Source organism: Pelodiscus sinensis, chromosome 13, assembly GCF_049634645.1.
Source record: "Pelodiscus sinensis isolate JC-2024 chromosome 13, ASM4963464v1, whole genome shotgun sequence".
NCBI classification, from domain to species: Eukaryota; Metazoa; Chordata; order Testudines; family Trionychidae; genus Pelodiscus; species Pelodiscus sinensis.
In genome coordinates this window covers 28,468,622-28,494,136 of record NC_134723.1, presented here as the reverse complement: position 1 = coordinate 28,494,136, position 25,515 = coordinate 28,468,622, and the positions used below count along the sequence as shown (strand labels likewise).

The following is a 25,515-nucleotide window of genomic DNA, read 5'->3' as shown; positions in this document are numbered from 1 at the left end:
AAACAACTCATTCCTCAAATCAGAATACAGAAAATAAACCATATTGTACAAAACAAGTATACTTTATATGTTTCAACAAATAATGATATAATTTGATATTAAGATGAAATAGTTGGCTAGTATTTACCTTAATGGGTTTCTAGCAATGATTATATCATTAGGTTGGAGGATGAGTTATACGTTGGCCAACTCTTAAATGGAAATTTTTCTATAGTTGAAGTTGGAAAATTCCTTGCTCAAGAAACTGCTTTCTCTGTGTTCCTACTTTTGAGAAATCAGGACTTTAAAAATGACATACGGACTACAAAAATGTTTAATGGAATAAACACTGTAAATGTATTGCATCTGTATGTGGGGGAGAGGAGAGGGCTGACCTTTTTTAACAGTTCAGTGTCATCTTGCAATAACATTGGGAGAGTCTCATCTTTTTACCAAACCAAAAGAAGAATTAACATTGACAGTACCTGTCAATTATATAGCATTGTTAACTGTGGTGATGTTGTATTATGGTTACAACTCACTATTTCTTGAATTAGTAATATGACTCCCATCTGTGTCTTGTCTACATAGGATATCGGTATAACTTTTAGCTCTAAAACATTAACAGGTGAAATTCCTGCACTGGGTGTTCAGAACACAGTATTCTTACACCAAACACACACATTTGTACTCAAGTAAATATTTATTTAAAATTATTGGAATGACACCTTAAATCTGAAATTAGCATGTACGGTTGTTTAAAATTTTCTGCCAAAACAAGAGGATGTTGTATTTCAAGTTTGAATTTTACTGTTAGCTGTTGTGTACATTCTCTTCAGATGGAAGCAGGTTTGGGCTTTGTGTGTGGCTGGTGCTATTGGTGCTCTGAGTTCTTACTATTTGAAACATAATGTGGTATGTGCATAAACTAACCTAGTTATACAAGCTCTTTCTTCCATTATACTTCATATTAATTTCACAGTTGGAAGTGGATCTTGGCTTTGCTTGCATGTATTTTTGTGAAATGGGCAGAATTATCTTTTGCACTATTCTGCTTTTCTCCCCTGGGGTGTGTCTAAACTACAGGTTTTTGGTTTTTTGAAAAAAGTAGCCTTTTCTCAAAAAAACTTCCCCTGCGTCTAGACTTGCCACTTTTTTTCAAAAGTAGATTGAAAGAACACGGCAGTTTTTTTGACCGCAGAAAACCTTGTTTTACAAGGAAGAATACCTTTTTTCGGAAGTGCTCTTTCGAAAAAAGGCACTATGTAATGCAAACTGCTTTTTCGAAAGAGAGTAGCCAGTCTGCCTGGGTGCTCTCTTTCGAAAAAGCAGCTTGCTTTTTCGAAAGTACTGGTTGCAGTCTAGACGTAGCCCTGGTTACTAATCTTCAGTAGAACCATAATAAGGTTTTGGCTTTGGAAGTTGTTGATGGTTTTGTCCTTGTAGCTGGAAGTGATCTGTCTTCAAAATGTTCTTAAAGAAAAGAAACATATTTAGGCTGCTACCATAACTACCTGCTAACCAAGATTCTTAATTTTCTTAATTCTTGTTCAGAACTATAAAAACTAGGCTGCATACATTTCTAAACACTAATACTTCCCCTTTCTGTCTAAATAGTACATTTCAGGTATGTAGCAAAGCAGTAATACAAAATCAAGCTAAAAAGCTAAGCACTTGCAAAACCTAATAGCATCTTCTGGCACCTGAGGCCTGGATAGACCAATTCTGCCCATTTTGTATTGCCCCCATTAGTCAATTCTGTTTAACATTTTAGTTATGTTGCTTTGCTCTTTTCAGCATGCCACAAATAATTTAAAATGCTCATTGCTGCCATATCTTGGAGGAAAGTATTTTGTCTTCATAGAAAATGTAAGTGATACTTGTTATCTGATGAGGGAATTCTTTATATACAAAAGTGTTTTTTAAAATCAAAATAATTTTCTATGAACTTGAATATGTTTTATAATCTTTTGCAGTTGCTTAAGACCTTATAAGGGTGTCACTTTAAAAATTTTTATCTGGTACTTTATTTTTATTACAAGTTTTCATAGTGTTTCTTGTTATATTAAAGTGCAGGAAATAATATTTGGCTATTCAACTTTGCTGTTTGAGCTTTCTGTCTTTGAGTTTCATATGTTCTAAGTATTGCCATGTTATGGCACGCAAGTATCTCAGAACAGAAGCCACCAATATGCGTGCTCTTGATGGCAGCAATATGGCTCCTGAAATGAGAAAAATGCACATGGGGTGGTAACTGATTGCTGATGTACATGACTGTGCAGGCAAGTAATGCCTGTGAAGAGGTCCGTGAAGGACAATGTTATCGTGGTTTTCTGCAGTACTAACTCCACAGAGCTTTTACAATCTTTTGTGCTCTTCTGGCCATTTTGCCTTGCATAAAAGGACTGGTATAGTGGTGAGGAGATTAAAAGGAAGCCATCTTTTTTTGGATATATAAGGTATAGCATGATGGGGCTTCTAAGCACTACTTCAGTACAACTACTAATGGATGTGGGGGAGGGGAGGAGAAAATTAGGGTAAATGATGGGGTGGAGTTCCCAGCAACACTGAAGTTTTGTCTCCAGGCTCCTGTACTTTCCAGAAGGCAGGTGGAAAACTGGAATGTCTAAAACAATGTGGGGTAAGTAAATATATTGGTACTTAAGCCTCCCAAAACTATGTTTTGGGTTGAATGAGTTCTAGGACATTAAATAATAAAGCAACTAACATCCGTAGAGTCCAAGGACTGAATGGGGACTGAACCATTGTCTCATCCCATGATGATGATCCTCGGATGTAATTTAGACAACTCGGCATAGTACTGAAAGACGTTTGTAGGATTACAATGTATAACTTCAATATCTGGGACCATCAAGCAAACACTGTTTTAAGTTCAGTAGAGTATTTGTCTCTAGAATTCATTTGATCCTACTCAGGCTGCCAGTCAGTGTCAAATGTCATAATGGCTGTTGTGATGGAAATGGTTGGCACTGGCTTGAGACCCACCAAAACACTTTTTCTAGACTACTGACTGATCACCAGGCCCCTTCTTTGATAAAGATTCCGTGGTTAATATATACAGCAAAAAGTAACAGACTGTGGTACTACAAAGTATAAATTCTAATGTGAAGACCACATTACTCATTCTAAAATAAGCCCTGCTGTCACTCTAAAATGAGTGAGTGGACGTTCTTGTGTCATACAGTTTAAAATACACTACCTTTCTTTTGATGATATTACAGGAGCCCATTCCCAACACTTCTGCTCATCTAAATGAAATGTTTTCTTATGCTATGAACTCTTCCTCAACCACAATAAAATGAAATTGATTTAGGAGGCCATGTGAGATGTGGATCAATGCTGCTTTAATGAGTTTTGTGAGGTATCTATTGTATTTTCATGTTAACCCTATTTCTACAAATTATGGATGGATCAAGTGTTCTAGCCCACTCCTTGTGGGTGCTGATCTTTCACATCAGATGGTGCTCAGTCCTACTGACACTCAGGAAATAGGGTACACAGCACCATACAAAAGTCAACCCTGGCCAACTGCACCACAGGTATTTTAGTATTTTCATTAGTCATGGAACTTCCCTCATTCCATGAATTTATTCCCTGGTCTACCACATGTCTCTCTTCCCCTTTCAGTTGATGTTTTTTTATGGCTAATAACCAAGTAAGGGCCACAACAATCAGAAATACAGCACAGTGTATGCCTGGAGCAAAAACACACACCAGAAGACTGGTTCATTAAACCAACAAACCCCAATAACTATTTCTGTCTTTAGTCACAATTGGGCTCCATTATTTCCTTTAAATATTGAACTGCTCCGTATTCATAACACACATTGAGTTACAAGCTTTGAGAATTGATGGTACTTGTTCTGTGGTTCAGGGTGGATGCAGGTCCTTGCCAATTTATCAGCTAAGTAATCTGTACATGTGGGAAATACATAGTGATAATCTCCAAGCAATATCAGTGAGTGCTGCCTGTGAAATACAACTTATTTTTAGCTGCATAGCTTTTCTCCAGCGAACAAGTTTTCAAAACATCCCTACTATGAGACTCCAATGCAGTCAAGAAAAGAATGTCAGTCTTAGTAAAAGTCAAGAGAGTGAATTTTTTAGAAGACAGCCAATCTAGTTCACCCTGAAGTTGGGGGCTAATTTGTACAGAAGGGTAGAGTAAATGATAAATAGCGGTCCGTTTGGGCCTTCAAACTTGTGAATAACAGTGTTACAAAGCTAGCAGTTATTAAACACATTTTCATCTGACTGAAAATAATTCAATGAAAATGTTGATGGTTGGTTGGGCTGGCTATAAATACCCCACTCCAGTGTTTGCAGTACAAGCAATTACATAACTGTGAGAACCAAAATGTGGTTTGAAGATTTGCAGATGGAAAATATAGCACAATGAGCCCGTAAAGCTACCTATGAGGGGTAGCTGAGAATTCCCTCAAATATGAATAATTTAACAAATTTATGTGAAAAGTAATACAGGAGAATCCAGCAACAACTAGCTCTGACCACAAAAACACAGTTACCAAGGACGAGTTGTTGGTCTGAGTTACCAAAAGGTGAAGACTTAATTCTTATTTCAACTCACAGAACTAATATCCACAGTAACCGAAAGCTATTTAAACAATAAGTTCAAGGTTTATTGCAAACATTTTGCTGTAGAATACTAACCTTTTAATTACTGAAATATGCAGACATCACATACCAAAAGACACTGGTCTGTAATTGCTTTGTAATTAAGACACAACGTCCTACAATAAGTTCATAAGATTAAATCCTAGCTCTACACAACTCAATGGCAAAGCTCTCATAATACACTAACCTTAGGTTAACACTGTCATTATTTATTTTATCAGTTAAACAATTATTTTAGCTGTCTTACAAATACAACAATAAAGGACAGAGTTAATGTGGCTGGAATGCCTAATGTAAATTTTTCCATATCTAGGTTTATTAGTGAACTTCTTCTGTATTCAAATTTGTATTTACCATTTAATTCCACATTTTAAGGTTTAAGTTCTCTTAATTGAAACATTCTCAGAATTACATTTTTGTAACTATCTTTATTGTAAATTATCAAAATAACTTGGGAATCTCCTTGGTGGTGGTAAGAAAAAAAAACAAAACAAAATGTATATTATCCTAAATCAAGCTGTTTGCTGAATGCTAAGGTTGGCATATACTCCTGGACCTATTTAGATTTTAGCACATTAGGGATGTTAAATTTAGATTAACAGGCTAATCGAATAGTCGATGCAATTTGCAAGGCTGTGGCTACACTTCAAAGGTGAAAGCGCTGCAGGGAGCACAGGGCCAGTGGGGGGGCTCCAGCAGTCCCCTGATGGTCTTGTGCTCCACTTAGCATTTCAAAGCAGCAGTGCTGCATGGAGACTGAGGCCAGCACTGCTGCTTTGAATGCTGTGTGCAGCCCAGGACCAGCTGGGAGTCCAGTCCCTGGGCTGCACACGGCATCTCAAAGCGACAGCGCCACGTGGAGCCCAGGGTCTGTCCCCGGGCTCCACGTGGCACTGCTGCTTTGAAGCACCCTCTTCTCTTCCCTCCCCCCTCTCCTTGCTGTCTCTTTCTGATAGAGGCAGCAAGGGGGGGAAACGTCTAGTCGTTCACATGCCTATAGCACATACAACTTTTGCTCAAAAGTCCTAGTTTTCCTCTGTCTGCTCCAAACTCCTCTCCTCAGGTTGGATTGTCTTGTGTGTATTCTCTCTCCCTTCCAGTCCATATATTATTTGTAAGCTTTATAAGAAAAGATTTGGATCATAGAATCTCTAGGCTTTCCTACGTGATGTGAACTTTTTGTTGTAGACTTTATTTGAGCTGTTGAAATCATTGCATGAGGAGGATGTGACAGCATAGGCTCCAGTGATCACTGTTATAAAGTTATGATGTATTTTGTAGAAAATAGGCCTTATGAGATATCATTTGAAAAATCATAATCTGCTTAATCTTGCTGAAAAGTGTAGCAACACTATTTGTAAAGTTATAACATTGTACTGTAGGGCTGTGTCTACACTGGCATGATTATGCTCAAAAGCAGCCGCTTTTGCGCAAAAACATGCTGCCTGTCTACACTGGCGGGGAGTTCTTGTGCAAGAACACTGACATGCTAATGTGTGAAATCAGTACTTCTTGCGCAAGAACAATGATGCTCCCGCTCAGGAATAAACCCTCTTGCACAACTGTTCTTGCGCAAGAGGCCAGTGTAGACAGGCAACATGAATTTCTTGCGCAAGAAAGCCCGATGGTTAAAATGGCCATCAGAGCTTTCTTGCGCAAGAGAGCGTCTACACTGGCATGGAAGCTCTTGCGCAAAAGCCACATCTCTTGTGGAAAAGCACATGCCAGTGTAGACGCTCTCTTCTGGAAGAGTTTTTGCAAAAGAACTCTTCTGCAAAAGAGTTTTTGCGTGAGAACGTGCCAGTGTAGAGGTAGCCTAGGATTATTACTGAAATGTTACTCTGGGGAATACTCAAACTCATTTCCTCAGACAACACGGCTATCACCTAGTTAAGTGGACATTCTTCAGCGATGGGGGAAAGTGTGAGCAAGACATTTACCTTCCATCACAGGGACGACCTAATGCTCAAGCCCATAATTGACGGGCTGTTGTCATATGACTCAGCTGAAAATTAAAGATCTTTCTAGCACATAGGACTGAATTATAAGAGGGATAAAATACTTTGCTCTTCCCCTTATTCCTGATGACATTAGCAACATCTGAACAACAAAGGAGGCCATAGTGAATTACTTGTATAAATCCTGGATGGAAGGAAAATCTAACATATTACAGCATATAAATAAGACACACCCATTTGCTTAGAATCCATTTGTTAGATGTCAGTTACATTTTTCCTTTTGTAACCAACCTTGACTCTAATGCTTGTTACTTGTAGTCACTTAAATTCCATCTTTCTGTAGTTAATAAACTTTTTTTATCTAAATTAGTGTGGTTTTGGATTGAAGTGTCCAGGAACCACCACTTCAGATAATGGATTTTTCCATATCACTTTCCTTTAATGAAATGACAGACTTTCTATGAGCTTGCATTATCCAGTAGGGTTCTGGGAAATACAATATACACATTTCTAAAGGACAAGGCTGGGAATGAAAATTTGTGGTGGTGTTTTATATATAATTCATGAGTGGCTGGAAGAACATTCATGTAATATAGCTGGGAGTGATTTTGCATGCTGGAGGCTGTGTGCGAACAGGTGAGGGGAGCGGATGTTTTTACAGCAAAGTAGTATAAAAGGTACTGGAGGTTGGAGAATTGAAGGGATACAGGTGCTCAACAATTCAGATTGTACCTTCGGGATGTCATGCAGGGCGAGGCTTTATTAAATATCCTATGCAGTCTTCAAGGCGCTACATCTATTCATCATAGTGTTGCAAGGCTAGATATTATAAAGAAACAATTTTCATGTACTTTAAGTTATTGTGAATGGCTTTAAAAACAGCTGTTTTATCAATTTTTAAATGCAATTTTTCAGTAACAGTATTTTTAATTCACAAAAGAAAACTGAATGACTAGGCCATCTAAAAGAAAAATAACTCTAATAGCCTGTATAAATGCTTGAGTAAAAGAAAAATAGCTAGAGGTACACTAACCAAAATAAGTTCTATAGAGAGTCAATACAAATTAGTCTGAACTGTTAAAGGGCTGTTACAACAGATCTTTTTCACTATACAATCTGTTTTTTTCCTATCGCAGTAGCTACTTATTTAGATGTATACAGTACTTAGAAAGATTAATTCTCCACATAGCAGTTCATTATGTAAGTTTCTTACTGGAGTTCAGCTGCATTTCAGAATTTGTTTTGGACCAAACTGCATTTTGGGATTGAGCCAAAACACTTGCCAATGTGATTTCTTTCTGATCACCCTCTAGATTCATAAGGTGTAGTAATGTCTCTGTTCAAGAAAAAGTAAATATATCAAACTCCTGTGCAGTTAAGATTTGAACTGATTAAGTTCAGGTAAAAGGAGAACTTTTAATAGGAGTTGGAATTTTAAAACTGGGCAATTTCATCCAGAAGATTTGTATAGTTGGGTAGTATCATCACCCCAGATGGTGGAAGTAAGCAAGACATTCAGAATAGACTGAGTAAAGCACGAAATGCCTTTATCAGTATGAATAACATCTGGAAATCCTCAAAGTACAGCGTGCGTACCAAGCTGAAACTATACAACAGCTGTGTTCTCCCAGTGCTTCTCTATGGAGCAGAATGTTGGCGCATGATACGAGACCTTACTAAATTGTCTACATTCCATACCAAGAATCTTAGAAGAATAATCAGGATATTTTGGCCAAATAAAATTTCCAACAAAGACCTACTGTCTCAGTGTAAACAAGAAGACATGGCCACTATAATTATGAAAAGACGTTGGCTATGGACAGGTCATGTGTTACGAAGAGAAGACGGATCTATTACGAAAATTGCACTCCACTGGAAACCAGATGGGAAGAGAAAGAGAGGAAGACCAAAAACAACCTGGCGCCGAACAGTAGAACAAGAATTAAAAGACCATCATCACACTTGGGGAACAATAGGCGCTTTGGCCTGTGACCGACAGAAGTGGAAGGACTTTGTTGCTGCCCTATGCACCATTGGCGTAACCGGCAGTAAGTAAGTAATTTCATCCAGAAGAAAAATTCTGCTTCCTGCCTTGGGTTTCCTGGGTGGATAGGGGCTGATAAGCGCAGCTCTCATTGTAGGCTTGGGATTTCTTCTCTAACCTGTCATTGCTAAAGGTAAAATTAATGTTTTTTTTAAATGGGGTTACACAAGCGGGAAACTGGAAAGTCCACTGGCCTTGGGCCACCTAATTCCCATTCATGCCTTTGAATTTTTCCCCTTTGATTTGCATCTTGCCTCTTGCTCCAATAGGTGGAACGGCTGCTTGTCCATGCGTGTAATGAAAACAAAGCGTAACAATCCGTCCCTCCGCGCGGTCCCGTCTCTGTATTTTCTCTGCCGAGGAAACAAAAGGCGCCTGGTCGCTCTCCTGTGCAGGCAGGAGCTGGCGCTGCGGGCGGGCAGGGGGGGGTGCTGTCTGTCGGCGCCCGCGCGCACTCCAGTCCGCGGGCAGTTACCTCTCTCCCCGCGCGGCTGTCGGCCAACGGCCCCGCCCTCTCCACGGGAGCTGTCCGCGCGGGGACCCCGCGGCCGCGCTCGAGCGGGGAAGACGAGCCGTGGGCGGGGGAGGAGTGGGAAGCGCCCTGCCTAGCAACGGTTGCTCCCTCCCCGGGCGAGGCGCATCCCTCCTGCCTCAGGCCCCGCGCGGGGCCGTTGGAGCGCGCGCGGCCGTTCCCCCGCCAGGCTCGTTGCGGGGCGCTGAGGCGGAGCCGGCGAGCGCCGCTGGGGGGCTCAGAGCAGCTGCTCGGCGCCCTCGCAGTCGGGGGGCGCGGCGGCCGCCAGGCGGGCGCGGCGGCTCCAGTCGCTCTCGATGTAGAGGTGGTAGGGGTCGTGCTTGGACTCCAGCTTGCGGGAGCGGGTGTAGGCCAGGATCAGCGCGCCCGCCAGGCAGCCGTAGAAGATCATGATGAGCAGGATGTAGAGGTAGGCGTCGTCCCCCGGCGCGGCCCCGCGGCTGGCGTTGGCCGACAGCTGCCGCAGCAGGCGGCTGAGCAGGGGGCTCAGGCGCAGCGCCTCGCTGCAGTTCATGGCGAGGGGCTCGCCGCCCGCCTTCCCCACCCTGGGCGCCTCTCATCTACCGGCGGCGGGCTGCTTTGTGCTGCGGCCGGAGCCTTTCATCCAGCTTCCCCGCCCACCGCGGGGCTCCTCTGCTCCATAAGTGGAGATGTTCCCGGGCGTGCGAGACCGCTGCCCGCAGCCTGTTTATCTCCAGGAAACAGAAACATGCTGCTAAGCCGCCCTAGCAGCCGCGGAGCGTTAAAAGGCCCCCGCGCCACAGATACACAGAAGGGGCACAAGCCTTCGTGCGGGACTGAAGCGTGCACGTCAGAGAGAGAGATCCCAGCTTGATAAACGAGGCGCTGGCTACATCCCTCCCGGCTCAGTTCCATGGGTTCCATAGCATCCCTGTGGCGTAGCTTCACTGTATTGAAGTTTGACCTTCGCTGACTTGGATCTTTCCGCCACTGTCTTTTGTTGACTAGATTAAAGAGCCTTTTGCCCTGGCAGATAAGGATAAAATGTTGCATATTTCAAAGATAAAGGGGAGAAATTGCAGCTAAAATGATGAGAACATCTAGTATGTCTGTCACAGAAGTTCATTTACTCCACCTAAAACAAAACCCAGGATTTACTCAGTTAAATTAATAGGAAACATAAACATAAGGGCCACGTCTACAGTGGCATGAATTTTCCAAAAATGCTTTTAATGGAAAAGTTTTCCGTTAAAAGCATTTTCAGAAAAGTGCATCTAGATTGGCAGGATGCTTTTCCGCAAAAGCACTTTTTGCAGAAAAGCGTCTGTGGCTAATCTAGATGCGGTTTTCCACAAAAAAGCCCCTATCGCCTTTTTCACGATCAGGGCTTTTTTGCGGAAAACAGTACTATGCTGTCTACACTGGCCCTTTTGCCCAAACGGGAGCAGCATAGTTTTTCCAGAAAAGCACTGATGATTTTACATGAGATCATCAGTGCTTTTGCGGAAATTCAAGCGGCCAGTGTAGACAGCTGGCAAGTTTTTCCAGAAAAGCAGATGATTTTCCAAAAAAACTTGCCCATCTAGACACAGCCAATGAGGTACTTAGCACAACACATAACCAACCCCATCCTCAGGATATTGTGAAGGCAAAAAGTATAATTGGATTCAAGAAAAAATTAGGGTATGTCTACACTCGACGTGGGCAATAATTTTTGCCCAGGGGCCACTTCAAAATTTTTTGAAGTAGCCCCGAGCCACCCTGGAAGTGGCGGGGCCACCCCAACCCCAGACCATGATTGGACTGGGGGTGGAGGAGCCCCTTTGCCCCTCCTTCCCAATAGGCACCTGTAAGAGGCTTGGCACACTCCCCTACCCCCAGGCCAATCAGGGCCTGGGGACGGGGGAGTACGGGCAGCCTCGTCCCTCTCTGCAAGGAGCATGTGGCACTTTGAAGTGCTGAGGGCTCCTCACAGGGCTGGGGCAGGGCAAAGGAAGCTTCACGGAGCTCCCCTGTCCCCAGGCCTTAATTGGCCTGGGGACAGGGAAGCACACAAAGTCTACTCCACTCTCCCCCCTGCCCTGTGAGCAGCGCGTGCTCCTGGCAGGGTGGGAGGAGGCTTTGCACGCTCCCCACCCCCCAGAATTGGAAATGCAGAATTGAGCCCAGGATCAGCTGGGGAGTCCCCAGCTGACCCTGGGCTCCAGGTGGCGCTATCGCTTTGCAATGCCATTTTGGTGTTTCAAAGGGACAGCGCCACACAGCTGAGCACGGCTCAGCTGTGTGGCGCTGCCCTTTGAAGTACCCCCTCTTCCCTCCTCTTTGCTGCCTTTATCTGATAGAGGCAGCAAGGAGGTGGGGGGGAAATCAACTAGTCAACTAGTCTTTAACACCTTTAGGTGTTATGGGAAGGTGGAACAGTTCATGGCACATCTTGGGACTGTGCAAAATAATCTGTCAAGCACTGCTTTATTTCCCAGCCTTCCAGGGTTTCTGGCTTTCTTTAGTGCCGTTTTTCCAGATGTCCTTCTTTGCTGTGAAGGCTCCCACATTTCTTTCCTAAGCTCTGTTCCGTGTATTAAGGACATCATGCATTGCAGCATAGCTACTTTTGAAATGACTGACAGAGGAAGATGACTTGCAGGCAGCTGGCATTCTATGTGAAATGAACAGCAGCCTGTCATTGCATCTGGCATGCTCAAACCCCCTGTAAAGCATAGTCCATCACTTTTAGGCTAAGGAAACGAGTGCTGATTAGTGGGATTGAATAGTCATGCAGATATGGGATGAAGAACAGCAACTACATAACAGAACTTTAGGATGTGTAAAACAATGTTCCTGGAGCTTTGTGCTGAGCTAGCTCCCGAACTGTGGTGCAAGGACCCCAGAATGAGATAGCCCCTTTCAACAGAGACGCAAGTGACAATTGCTGTCTAGAAGCTGGTGACTCCTAATTGCTACTGATCAGTTGAAAATAAATGTGGAGAGGAGAAGTCACCAGGACAGCAGTAAGGAGCAGTTAAACAGAGCCAGTGCCACATGGTAGTGGAAAGTGCCTTTGGCAGATTGAAGGATATATAGGTATCTCTGTCAGGCTAGACCCGTGGTCCCCAACACGGTGCCCGCGGGTGCCATAGCGCCCGCGGGGGCATTTCCATACGCCCGCCAGGTGCTCGGGGCTGGCCTGGCACTGGGCGCATGGCGGGGGGAGAGCCGGCCCCGGGCGCGCGGCGCTGGGCGGGGGGAGCGCCGGCCCCGGGCGCGTGGCGCTGGGCGGGGGAGCGCCGGCCCCGGGCGCTGGGCGGGGGGAGCGCCGGCCCCGGGTGCGCGGCGCTGGGCGGGGGGAGCGCCGGCCCTGGGCGCGCGGCGCTGGGCGGGGGGAGCGCCGGCCCCGGGCATGCGGCTATGGGGGGGGCCGCCCCCGGGGCGCAAGTATCCCAGCCCCCTGGCGCCCGGCGGGCGAACGGCCCTGCCCCCTGGCGCCCGGCAACCTTGAAAGGTTGGGGACCACTGGGCTAGACCTTATAGAGGAAAATATTCCCCATAGTCATAGCTGCATCATTTTGCATAATCTCTGTGAATCTTAAGGGTGAAATGTTTGCTTGGGGTAGAACACTGAGGCACAGCACTTGACTGCAGAGTTTGAGAAGTCAGACACTAGGGCTGTCAAAGTAGCCCAGGCCCCAGAGGACTGCTATTAACGTCAGGGAGGTATTGAGGAATCACTTTTACAATGAAGAGCACTGAAATCTCTCTCTTTTGCAGTTGCTTTCCTGCTGCATCCCATTTCACATCCTATGTAACACATATCCATGTAAAAAAAATGCTTGTACAGTATACTTGGGACTAAAGTGATTGCTTGCTATGGTTTGTGGAACAGAAAATAAAATCATTGTACAGTTAAAAATGTTTGCTTTTATTGATCAAGACAAAGTACAGTAAAACTCCAGTTGTCTGGCATCCAGTGGTCCAGCACTCCTGCTAGTCTGGCACCACCTGGAACCCAGAAGTGCTCCAGGCAGCTGGACAATTGGAGCTGCTCTGCCCCGGGCTTTCCTGAATCAGCCGCTGGTTAGTTTCAGCAGTGGCTGACTTGGAGCGCCCGGGGCAGGGGTGCGGGGTTGGTCCCGTAGTGCTGCCCCTCGTAGAACTATGCACAGCTCATAGAAACAAAGCCAGCCTTCCAGTTTGTGTCCACACCCATCTCTGCAACCCCCCCCCCCAAGCCACAGCTACTTACCCTGTGTCTTGTCTCATCTGTTTCCTGCTCCCTGTGGAGCAGCTGCTGAGACTAGCTATGTGCCTCAAGAGTGGAGAAGTTAATGGCTGCCTGTTCCCAGGGATGTAGAAGTGTAATCGCTTAAATGGTTAACAGATAAGCTGAAGCTTATTGGTTTCCATTGCGGTTACATGCTGGCTTCCCATGGGCCAGCCTATTCCCAGGAAGCCAGCCTTGCTGCGGGCTCTACAGTATAATTTTTATACTGTACTGCAGATACTGCAAGGTGCACAGCAAAGCCTCCCTGGGCCTGCAGGCGTGGGGCCTGCAGAAACTGACAGCATGCTCCCAGGGAGGCTTTATTGCGGGCTTTGCACTATAGGGCTATGTCTATACTGGCAGCTTCTTGCACAAGAACTCTTTTATGGAAGAGTTCTTGTGCAAAAACTCTTCCAGAAGAGAGCATCTACACTGGCATGTGCTTTTGTACAAGAGCATCCATGGCAGTGTAGACGCTCTCTTGCGCAAGAAAGCTCTGATGGCCATTTTAATCATAGGGGCTTCTTGCACAAAAACCCCAGGGTTACTTACCTGTAACTGTTGTTCTTTGAGATGTGTTGCTCATGTCCATTCGAAGTAGGTGCATGTGAGCTGCATGCACGGTTCCCTGGAACTTTTTTTCCTCAGCGGTACCTGTCGGGCCGGCAGGTCGCTCCCTGGAGTGGCACCACTATAGCGGAGCATAAATACCCTGCCAGCCCTCCCCCTCCTCAGTTCCTTCTTGCCAGAACTCTGACACAGGAGAGGTGGGGGGGGGGAAATCGAATGGACATGAGCAACACATCTCGAAGAACAACAGTTACAGGTAAGTTATCCTGTTTTCTTCTTCAAGTGATTGCTCATGTCCATTCGAAGTAGGTGACTACCCAGCTACCTCCACTCTGGAGGTGGGGTCGGAGTCAACTAGCAGAACCTCACACCGGCATAAAGTGCAACAAGAACTCTAATGCATAACTGAAACAGAACTACATAGAACAATTTACATATCTACACTACAGGCATGACACACTGCATGTTACTTGACCATGTCCCCTTATGTGTTCACAGGAGGGAATCCAACATGGCCTCCCCCACAGCAGAGTCCTCCTGTGCCTGCTGGGTGAGAGCATAATGCTCTGTAAACGTATGGGCGGAGGACCATGTGGCTGCCCGACAGATCTCAAGGATTGGAATGTGGGCCCCAAAGGCAACGAAGCGTGGGCCCTGGTGGAGTTAGCTGACACAGGAGGGGGCTCCCTATGTGCAATAGCATAGCACTCCCGGATGCAGGATGATATCTACCCCGACAACTTCTGGGCTGAAACTGGCATCCCTTTCATCCGGTCCGCATAAGCAATAAACAGTTGAGAAGTCTGGCGAAAAGGCTTGGTTCTATCAATATAAAATGCCAGTGCCCTTTTCGTGTCAAGGTAGTGCAAAGCTCGCTCCTTGGGGGAGCTGTGGGGCTTAGGAAAGAAAACCAGCAGGTATATGTCTTGCGACATATGGAAAGTAGACACAACCTTAGGGAGGAACGCAGGGTGCAGACGCAGACAAACCCTGTCGGCCAAGAACTCTAAGTATGGGGGCTCCACCGTCAGGGCACACAGTTCAGACACTCGACGTGTTGACGTAATGGCGACTATAAAGGCCACCTTAAGGGACAGGAATTTCAGAGGACAGGACACTAGCGGCTCGAAGGATGGACCCAAGAGCTTATTCAGCACCAGATTACGGTCCCATTGCAGCACCGGAGCCCAAACATGTGGAAACAGTTTATCTAGGCCCCTTAGGAACTTCTTCACCAGCGGGTCAGAGAATAAAGATACACCCCCGGAACCCTCATGAAACGCCATCAGGGACGCCAGGTGCACCTGTATTGACAGTGGACAGGCCCGTCTGTCGCAACACCAGCAGGTAATCCAGTACCACTGGGACAGAAGCCTGGGAGGGGCACACACCCCTACACTGAGCCCACATAGAGAAACGCTTCCATTTGGTGGCATACAACTGCCTGGTGGCTGGTTTGCAGCTGCCCAGGAGAATCTCCTGTACCCCCATGGAGCAAGCCCTCTCTGAGGGCTTCAGCCATGGATAAGCCACACCATCAGGTGGAGGGACTGTACATCCGGGTGATACAGGACGCCCCCGCCTGTCCTGAGTGACTAGGTCCGGGGTCAGCGGCAGGCAATAGGGGTGGGCCACCACCATCTTCCGCAGAACTGTCTGGGCCAATCCGGAGCTATCACGAGAACCTGCGACCTGAACAGCCTGGTCCTGGTTAGCACCTTGGGAACCAGTGGGAACGGGGGAAAGGCATAGAGCAGTGGTCCCCAACCTTTAGAGGCTCTCGGGCGCCCGGGAGGTAGAGCCACTCACGTGCCGGGTGCCCGGGAGGTGGGGGCCACTCACGCGCCGGGCGTCCAGGGGCAGGGCCGGGCGTCCGGGGGCACGCCAGGGGACTGGGATGCCCTTGCACCCGGCACCGGCGTGTGCCCTAGGGCCGGGACTGGGGCCGCCCGAGCGCCTTGTGCCGTGGGCCCGGGGCCGGCGCTGCCACCCGAGCCACGCGCCTGGGGCCGGCGCCGGCACCGCCCGAGCGCCCACATGTGCCCCAGGGCTGAGGCTGCCCAAGCGCCGCGCACCCAGCGCCGGTGCGTGTCGTGCACCTGGGGGCGGGGCTGGCTCAGGTTGTCGGTGGGTGCCCACAAATGCCCCAGCGGGCACCATGGCGCCCACGGGCACCGCATTGGGGACCACTGGCATAGAGCTCAGGCCCCTAAGGAGGGACTGTGGGTACTCGGGGGAAAGAGGGGCACAGGAGGCTTAGCTGATCCTCAGGGCTGGCTGCGGTGGTAAGGGCTGCGCTGCCTGGGACAGTAGGGGCTATGCTGCCCAGGTGGTAGCTCCCTGGGGCAGCTAGCTCACCAGCAAAGAGCCTTACCTGTGTACAGTGGCCAACAATATCTAGAGGCCTGTCCCTAGCTGGTCACTCTCTTACTAGTGCACCCCCTCCCTCACCCCTGCAAGGTCATTCAGCAGTATAACTGCCTGCTAGCAGACTCCTCCCTTTGTGTTTTATGAGTAACAATCATATTCTAGGCAAATCCCATTGTCCTCGCACAACCAAGCCCTTACCTTGGTGTAAGTTATGATAAGAGGAAGCTGCATACCAATTTTGGTGTTCCATTTAAGAGGCATTCTTGAACAGATTCAGACAGACAGACATACAGACACAAACTCTCTCAAATATATAATAGATAATCTTTAAAAAAGCAATATATAAGATCTGCCATCAGATTTAAGCACGCAAACTAGCTATTTCTTATATTTGTTTAATTACAGTTTCTTTGTGGTACTTAACAAGTGGTCCAAAAGCTATTTTAGTTCTCAACAACGAATAATTTCCAGGGCTCGACAAATAATGCAATCTATTCACCCGTGGCGAGTAGATTGCAACCCGGAAGAGCCGGGTTCCAGCAATCTGCGCATCTGCAGAACGATCTGTGCATGTGCAGATTGCCGGACAGTGCGGCTGGTGAGCGGGGATCGCCATGGTTCGGCAAGCCCTGATAATTTCAAACCTGAAAGTAGACTCACATGTCAACACTAGCATTCTCAATAGCCACTATTGACATGGGCAGTATTTCCTGAATTCATAAACAAGTGCAGGTATTTAGTTAAGGAAAAGAGGCCTTTTTCTGGTCCCCTTAATGACTGCTGAAATTCATGCACAACTGGAAGCAACCAGCTTTAAATTGTTGATTTGCTCTCCTTAGTGCCTCCCTCCCCCAAATACTCAACAATTACATCTACACTGCAGGCTTCTTGTGCAAAAGTTCTTGCACAAGAGAGCATCCACACTGCCATGCTCTCTTGCGCAAGAAAGCTCAGATGGCCATTTTAGCCATAGGGGTTTCTTGCACAAGAAATTCATGTTGCTTGTCTACACTGACTTCTTGTGGAAGAGCCCTTGCACAAGAGGGCTTATTCCTCATAGGGAGAGGAATAATTCTTCCGGAAGAAGCCCTGTTTTCCGACGCTGTACTGTAAATTTACTTGCGCAAGAATGCGCGTGCAGTATAGACACCCAGCGAGTTTTTGCGCAAGAACATCTATTCTAGTGCAAAAAGCCTGCAGTGTAGATGTAGCCAACAGGTTTAGCAAAGTCAGTTGGCAGTGGTTGTGGTTTATCTAGAGGAGTTAAAAATAAAAAAGTCCCTTGAAAGTTTAAAAAGAAATTGGTTCTCAGAAGAAAAAAACAGTCCAAGAGCTTATGGATAAACAATCTATAACCATGATTTATTTTCACTTTGAAAGTTGGTTGAGCTGGGAAAAAAGGGTTCACAGATACACCTCACAGAAGGAAAAACTTGCCCGGATTTTAAATTGCTATATGCGCTGAAGATGTTTCATATAAAACCCTCCACTCTTGACAATATCAGATAATTTTTTTCCATACAACATTTATATATTATGAACAAAGTCTATTTTATAAATACATTAAAACAAAGTAAGTTATAATCTTGCAGCTGAGAACAACATCTGTACAAAATGTAAGGAACACATATAAAATGATTAAGAAAAGTGCAAAATACAACAGTAGCAAGAGCTTCCACTTTTTACAGTATTTATGGTTCAAATGTGAACAACTAAGAGGGATACATGAGCCCAGAGTGGTAGCTAATGATTTTGAAGAAACAGTACTGAATGTTGCATACTCAATGAGAAGCCATTATTCAGTTATTTTGCTTCCTTCTCACCTCAGCACCTCTAATTTCCAGTTTTTAAAACAAATTTTTTCACAAACAGAAAGCCAAAGTTTTACTTGAAGTATTTTCCACCTTTTAAACGAGTTTAACAAAGAAAAATTCCTAACCAGAGACCAAGCTCATCAACCGTAGATAAAAGGCCACGGGAAATTCGTTTAAGACTGACATTTAAAAGGTGAACATTGATACTTTAGAAGATGTTAATACAAAATGTTTTAGGTCCTGATCCTGTAAATCCTTTCATGTGGTTATCTGAATTTAGTTCTGCCTTTATGTGTAAGGCCTTAGTTCTACATGTCAGCTAGTGATCTTACTAACAAGCAGCAGTGGGAGCCTTTTTGGTGGGGGAAGGAGGTAAACTGTGTGTCACAGTTGAAAATGTGGTTTTGAATTAAAAAAAAAACAAACAACAAAACTAGTCAATTTCAGTCTTCAAAAGTTATTCTAAGAACTTAGAATTGTGTAGGATACTTTAAATGTTCTGAAATATTTAATACTTGCCAAAATGTTTCTTTTTTAAAGTATTTATATTCCCTTTTAGGCACTGAAAATATTCACAATATAACTGGTGTGCAGAAGAGTCAATCTACTGTCAGTAATACATGTTGAATGCCCTGTAATTAATTCTGTGGTCTGTGAATAAAATTCTGTTTATGAGTGTTAAAAATAAATTAGCACAATGCTTGGATCTTGCTGACTTGAGCTCAATGCAGGACATAACTGGGAAAGGATGGAGAGAGGTAGTATTTTAAGTTTCCCTTCTGGCTTTCAGCTTCTGAATACAAAGGGGCCAAAGCAGAACTGGACCTAAATGCAGTGCAACCACCTCAGATTTCTTTTCTTTAAATTATAAAAGAAGAGCTTTATGTATCTGTACTGGCCTTTTAGGTAAATATGATTAACAGATCAGTATCAAGTTAAACTATTTTTCATTTAATATAGGATACAACCTGAGATATGACTTTAAACCAACACTTTTGAGAAAGCTACAATGTTTGGTATTTAAAGTCTTCCCAGTTCATGTTCATGTTCTGCACTAAGAAGTTCAAACATTAAATACGTTTATTTTTTTTCTCCTTACCAAGTACCTTTCTCTGATGTAGGAATTATCAGATGGGGAAATAGAAAAGAACAGATGGGAAAGCAGGTAGAATGTGATATAGAAGCAACTGTGGAAATCAGTTTATCAAGTCACACTGCTTCACATGATCACGTCTAACTCCAAAGTGGAGGTGATCAAATGAAATTGTTTAAAGAGGATAAATATGTTTTGCTAGCAGCTAGGAAGTTTGGTTCAGTAAGTGTTTTTCCCCTCAGCTCCTGGCTTTACAGGTTAAGGTGGTCTTCAGTGATTTCATGTACTGTCTGAACTACATGTTGTGTATACAATGATGTCCAATATTTTGAGGCTTGAGTTCTGTTCTGTAGGGTATACGAAGGAACTTTCTGCACAACTTTTTAATCAATGTAGCTCAGAAGTTCATTTGCCTCCATACATTCGCTCGATATCATTGAGGTAATGGTTCTTTAACTCTTTCCTTTTCAATTTGAAAGCATCTGTTACTAAACCAGTCTCTGGGGTCCATGGTTCAGGGCTTAATCGTACTTTGATTGGTATTTCAAATCTTTCTAATTTCACTGTAAGGGCAATAAAAACAAACACTTATGATTACGTTCATAGATAAAACACTGATTTATACAACTTAATGAACAGGACTAAGATATATTCAATCATCTGCTGTAGTATATAGTGCAATAACTTTAGACCAGTGGTCCCCAACGTGGTGCCCATGGGTGCCATGGTGCCCACCAGGGCATTTATGCGTGCCTGCCTGGTGACCAGGGCTGGCCCAAGCCATTCTTGTGCCTCGAATGCACGGCACCCACCCCAGGCGCATGGTACATGCGTGGTGCCGCTCCTGTGTGCGGCCCCTGCCCTGTGCATGCACGGTGCCAGCCCCGGGCATGCAGCGCATGTGCGGCCCTGCCCCTGGGTGCCCGGAAGCCCCAAAAGGTTGGGGACCACTGCTTTAGACAAACAGTCAGGAAAGCAACACACTGAAGAAAGAAAATGAAAACTTTATGGCTGTAATAGTATTTGCCATAACATCCAAGGATTCTCTTAATACATGCTATAGCATTTATATTTTGTACCACTCCAGTGGCTGTGGGATTATTAATACAAACTGTGGAACAAATGAGGATCATGGACTAAAATCTCAAATCAATAATAAAGTTGCACACTAAATAAAAAGTGCAAAACAAAACAAGTCCCCAATTTGAGAGATTGCATTATAAACACAATAAGGTATAATAAAATGTGGCTGTAGAATACACCAGGAATCTAGCTGTGAGTGTGAATTTCATAATCTTTAGATTATAGGGATGTAACTGGTTAAATGTTAGGGTAACTTAATGTTTAACCTGTTAACCAACTAAGCAGGATCTCACCTTTCCCCAGAGAACTCCCGCTTCTAACCCCACACTGGGGCTGAAGCTGCTGCCGGCTCCGGCGCTGGGGCTGGGGCTGCCTGCCAGCTTCCAGCCCCTGCAGTAGAGCTGGGTCTGGCTGTCAGAGCTGGAGCAGCCCTCCACCCACAGCAGACGAGAAGATGCTCCCAGAGAACAGGTTAATTGTTAACCAGTAAGCATCACTTAGTAAGGGTGATGCTTACTGGAGAACTGGTTACCCATTCACATACCTATTAAAATTACTATTATTCACAACAGTAGCAATTAAAGAAGAAAATGACTGAACTCCTGACATGCTATAGGATGTGATACACCCAATTATTTTATATAAACTGTGCAGTTTTGTAGAATGTTTTAGTAGCACATTTTTGACTCAACCTTTAAGTTGTGGGTGCACACAAATACAAATGAAGTAGAAACTAGGGATGTGCATGTGTGCGCGCTGCACACTCATGCATAACAATATTAATTCATCCATGGGTTTTTGTGTGTCTTTTTAAAAATAGTCTTGGGGGGAAAATAAACAAAGTGCCAGAAAAGCATAGACTAACTGGGGTGAGTTTTATTCTTAGAAATGTTGCTAAATCAGAAGAGTTCCAAATAGGCTAACATCCAAAGTAAGCAAGCATTTTCTTATTTTTGTTCTAGTAGCATTTAAAGTCCTCATGTCCCTTAAAAAATGTCAGTTCCCTCAAATGAGAAATCCTTCGTTATCGCAACCAGTGGTCAAGTTATGAACCCTTGAAAATGAATTATCAACGGAAATGCTGAATGTCATTTAACATTTTTAAATTACATACTCTTCAGTGCAGGAATTGTCAACGTAATTTACCAGAAGTAGTACGAACAACACTAAATAAGGATATTAGTTTCATAATGTTAATATTTTTTCAGCCAAACAGTAAAATGAGGCAAAATAAAAAAAAGACCTTAACTTGTTTCGGAAATTCACTTTTAAGGGGGGAGGTATCACAAGTACAACCAGTAGATGGCAGTACATGTACAATTATTAGACTCCATGGCCAGGAAGAATAGCTTCTGCTGTAGGACCTAACTTTATAGCTTTATCTGTTTTTCAATATAGTTTTGTTTTCATTTAGATATGTGCCTTTTTGTGATTAAACTACAGAACATTCTGCTAAAAACTAAATCCAAGATAATTTGTTTAATGTTCCCTTGGAATGAAGGCCAAAGGGAAAATCCTAGTCTTAAACTCTATAAAACTCAAAGGAACAAGAATTTTAAAAAGTTATGTGGAAACACATTGTATGACTTACATGCAATAAATACAATCATATAAAGTTTATCAATTCAATTGGATATATGAAAATTTCACAAAACTCATGCAAAACAAAAACTTACACTGCCTATCATCCTCTTAGAATTGTAAACATTATTTAACCTATTTTCCTTATTAATGTTCCTTGAAACCCTTTTAAAGTCACCCAACATTTCTTTAACCTCTTAAGCTATATTAGAGAACAACCAGAGCTGCTTTTGGCCCTTCATGCAACACTACAACAAGGATTAACAAAACTTTTTAAAATTAACTGTATTATACATGTAACATCTACATGGATTACTACAGTGTCCTGCTTTAGGAAAAAGAAAATTGCCTGCAAGTATGCTCCTCTACTCACATTCAGAAAATATTGAGTAGAGGATATTCCTGCCAATTACATTCAGAGGTAACATGTTTCACAGATTTCCTAACCAGTTAGAAACGAGTGAGAGGGCTATATCTATAGATGTTTTGCTGCCCCTTTTCAGCTTCTTGTGAAGCTGGTCTGTACAGTTTACAAAACAATTCAGTTATACTCACTCTTATCTGCCACCTCTTTAATCTCTTGCAATATCTCAGCCTCCATGATAGGATTGTTACAGATTTCCACCCAAGTTCCCTGAACACCTTTCTGTTCAGCTAATACAGTCAGCTTCTTCTGATTAGGAACCACAAAACTGATTACATAAGACTGATCACTAAAACAGGATGAAATGACAAGAAAAAAAAACAACAACAGGCAAGTAAGAGGAATTTCAGATTGTCAAACATTACTTGAGTTTAAGTAAATATTTCCCTGTGCTTTCTTCTCCCTCTCCTCTCTACACCACATTACTTCATCTTTATCATGAAGTTTTTCCCTTAAGTGACTGGGTTTAATCAGTCTAATATTTAGATAGATAGAGAGAGAGAGAGAGAGAGAAAAGCAGATAGAATGGTCCAGAATCTCTACTAAATCCAATATCCAGCAATTTAGTGCAAGTAAAATCTCACTATCTACTGCTATGGGAAAGTGGAGGACTTTTCTAAAACCCGTGCAAAATGTTTTGGATCAGGTTCCAAGCATCACGATAGACACTGCGTTAGTATTTTGACCGAAGGCCAAGGCCATCTATAAAACTAGAGGATTATACTTATGTTTAGTAATAGGGCTACTATTTTCAGTTTACCCTGCCCCTACTTTGGGGGTAGGGATGAGGGAAGTTAGTGGGAAACACACACACACACACACACACACACACACACACACACACACACACACACACACACACACACACACACACACACACACACACACACACACACACACACACACACACACACACCCTTTAAGCTGATCCTGCACTCTCCCTATTCTAGGGCAGCTGGTTCTAATTTACACTTGGCTTCCCATTGTTCTCTAAGAGCTGGTGTATTCAGAGGACAGGTATAGCACAGTGCACACTTACCCTCCTACTCTTTACAAAGCTTGCTAGGAACCAGGCCCTTATGTTAGATATGCATTAACCTGGGGACAGTATGAAACTGGGATGGAGGGGGAGGGCAGGATTGCAGCTTCAGGGGTATCTCCACTAAGAATGTTAAAATGTGTTTGTGTAAACATTTATCCGCTGAAATTCAGTGGATACACATTTACATGCTCTGTGGGGAAGGGGTAAGGTAGGAGCCAGAGCTTGTGGGGAGCCTCCTCCCTCCCCCACTGCCTCTGTATCAGAGGCGTGGGAGGGGAAGGGAGGGGAGTCGGCTCAGTGGAAGCCAGTATACACGGGGAGCCAGCTTGCAAAACAGCTTCCCACATGTACCATCTCCCACCTACCTCCCTCACCCCCACGCTGCTGCTCTCTATCAGAGGCAGTAGCAAGGGGGTAGGCAGCTCTGCGGGAGCTGGCACAAGCAGGGAGCCAATTTAAACACTGGAGGTGCCTGTAGTTGTTAGGATTAACCAATAAACCCAGGCTTATCAGTTAATCGTGTAAACAACTACTCGTTAACATCCCTAATTTCCACCCCCTTTACTCTTCTAGTGGTGTAAGAGGGCCTTAGTGTATGGGAGAACTAGGCCTACAATCTGTATCTCAGACATGGATTTTTGAATACCACAACTGAATCAAGCATTAAATAAAATGCCTCAATTAATCTGAGGGGAAGAGAAAAAAAATATAATGTAATTCTTACCTTTTGGCATAAGCACAGATATTGTCAATAAGTGGACAGTTCTTAAGGGCTGCCTCTACTTTACCCAGAGATACATATTCTCCTGCTTGCAACTTTACCAAATCTTTTTTACGATCTAGGAATAGTTAGAAAGGCATGTTGCTTTAAAGAAATTTATATTCCTCCATTTGTATATACTCAGTTAAATTATTTTAAGTATCACATTTTAAATATTTATTTCATTTAATGGAAGACACACACAAAAGTTAAAAAAGAACAAATGAATACCAAACAAATCACTTAAAAGCTGTTGGCATTTAATTTTTACAGAAATGCTATTTTAAAAAAAAATACTTTTTAAGAGTAATTTTCAAACTTGCAACTAACTTGAAAAGTCAATGTAAATCAAATTTTAGCAACTAACCTAATACTGAAAATTCACACTTGGGTTTTAAAGTGAAGGCCAAGTAGAGACCATAACTAAGATTATACCCAACAGCATCAATTTCAGGGATTGGCACAATCACTAAATTTCAAGAATGTGTTTTAACACCATCATTCAGTAAACTAGTGAAGTATGTAGCTTTAAGAAGGAATAACCCTACTGGCCTCAATGAAATTATTCATGTGTATTAAGTTATGCTCTTGCTTAACTAGCATTTAAATTGTCAAAAAGTGGAATGCTCCAACCTATGATCTGCAGACACCCATCAGGATGAAATTCTCCAATATCTCCAGTACAAAACCATCTCTGACCATTTTCATCCACAGAAAAATCTTCTGTCTTTTCCTCACTTTTAAAGTATCCCATAGACACATTAGGTCCCCCTATTATAATCTCTCCTCTCGGATTAGGCTTGTCTCTGCAAGTATAGCCCCCTAAAAGTCAGATAAGTAAAATTATTTTCACGTCAGAATTGTACAGTATACATTCCTCTCCCCAGCATATAGTGAAGAATCCACACACAAAATAAAACAGAAAAATATAAAGTATCTGTTTATCAAGAGATCACAAAATATTAATACCCAATTACATTATTACATCAATTTATGTGGGCAGCAGGAAAACAAGCTAGGTAACATTAAAACTAGTTACTTGGAGATCAAAATGTTATACTTTCACACATTATGCAATAGTGGGTCATGTATTCTCATGAGTCTGAAAGGTTTGATAGCTCTGCAGTTTGTTATCACTATGTTTGCTGTATTTCTTCAGGTTTGAACTCCAACTGATCATTTTGACAAGAACTGTACATATTCTTGTTTTACCAACAGCTTGAAATGTGCAGCCAAATTGACTGAAAGAATTAAATAGAACATGCTGGAAAAAAAATGGTCTCACCTTCTTGCCAGTCTCTCAATTTAATTTCACAGCAAATAAGAGGAGCCCCAACTCTGCCAGTGCTATAGTCAGAAACTAAGGGAAGTTAGAAAAGAACAGTAAGAT

The 25,515-nt window shown here is 43.6% G+C and overlaps 2 protein-coding genes across 8 annotated transcripts in view; both read right to left on the bottom strand.

The window, feature by feature from the left end:
* Positions 1-7,500: 7,500 nt before the first annotated feature.
* Positions 7,501-10,946, bottom strand: KCNE5 (potassium voltage-gated channel subfamily E regulatory subunit 5). The gene has a single exon (XM_075940940.1). It carries the CDS (start codon positions 9,681-9,683, stop codon positions 9,387-9,389), a length of 297 nt encoding a protein of 98 aa, XP_075797055.1. The 5' UTR covers positions 9,684-10,946; the 3' UTR covers positions 7,501-9,386.
* A 6,723-nt stretch (positions 10,947-17,669) lies between these two features.
* Positions 17,670-25,515, bottom strand: part of ACSL4 (acyl-CoA synthetase long chain family member 4) — a 58,162-nt gene continuing 50,316 nt past the window's right edge. For all 7 annotated transcript variants that reach the window (XM_075940933.1, XM_075940931.1, XM_075940937.1 and 4 more), the window contains exons 12-16: positions 25,411-25,485; positions 24,759-24,947; positions 24,090-24,204; positions 22,455-22,612; positions 17,670-19,798 (exon numbers count right to left, since the gene is read on the bottom strand). In XM_075940933.1, the coding sequence (XP_075797048.1) occupies positions 19,641-19,798; positions 22,455-22,612; positions 24,090-24,204; positions 24,759-24,947; positions 25,411-25,485 (695 nt within the window). In that variant the 3' untranslated portion in view covers positions 17,670-19,640. The remainder of the gene's footprint in view (positions 19,799-22,454; positions 22,613-24,089; positions 24,205-24,758; positions 24,948-25,410; positions 25,486-25,515) is intronic.

Bases quoted from the DNA above. Each gene is read 5' to 3' on its own strand.
- KCNE5 (XM_075940940.1), bottom strand. From the start codon at position 9,683: ATGAACTGCAGCGAGGCGCTGCGCCTGAGCCCCCTGCTCAGCCGCCTG.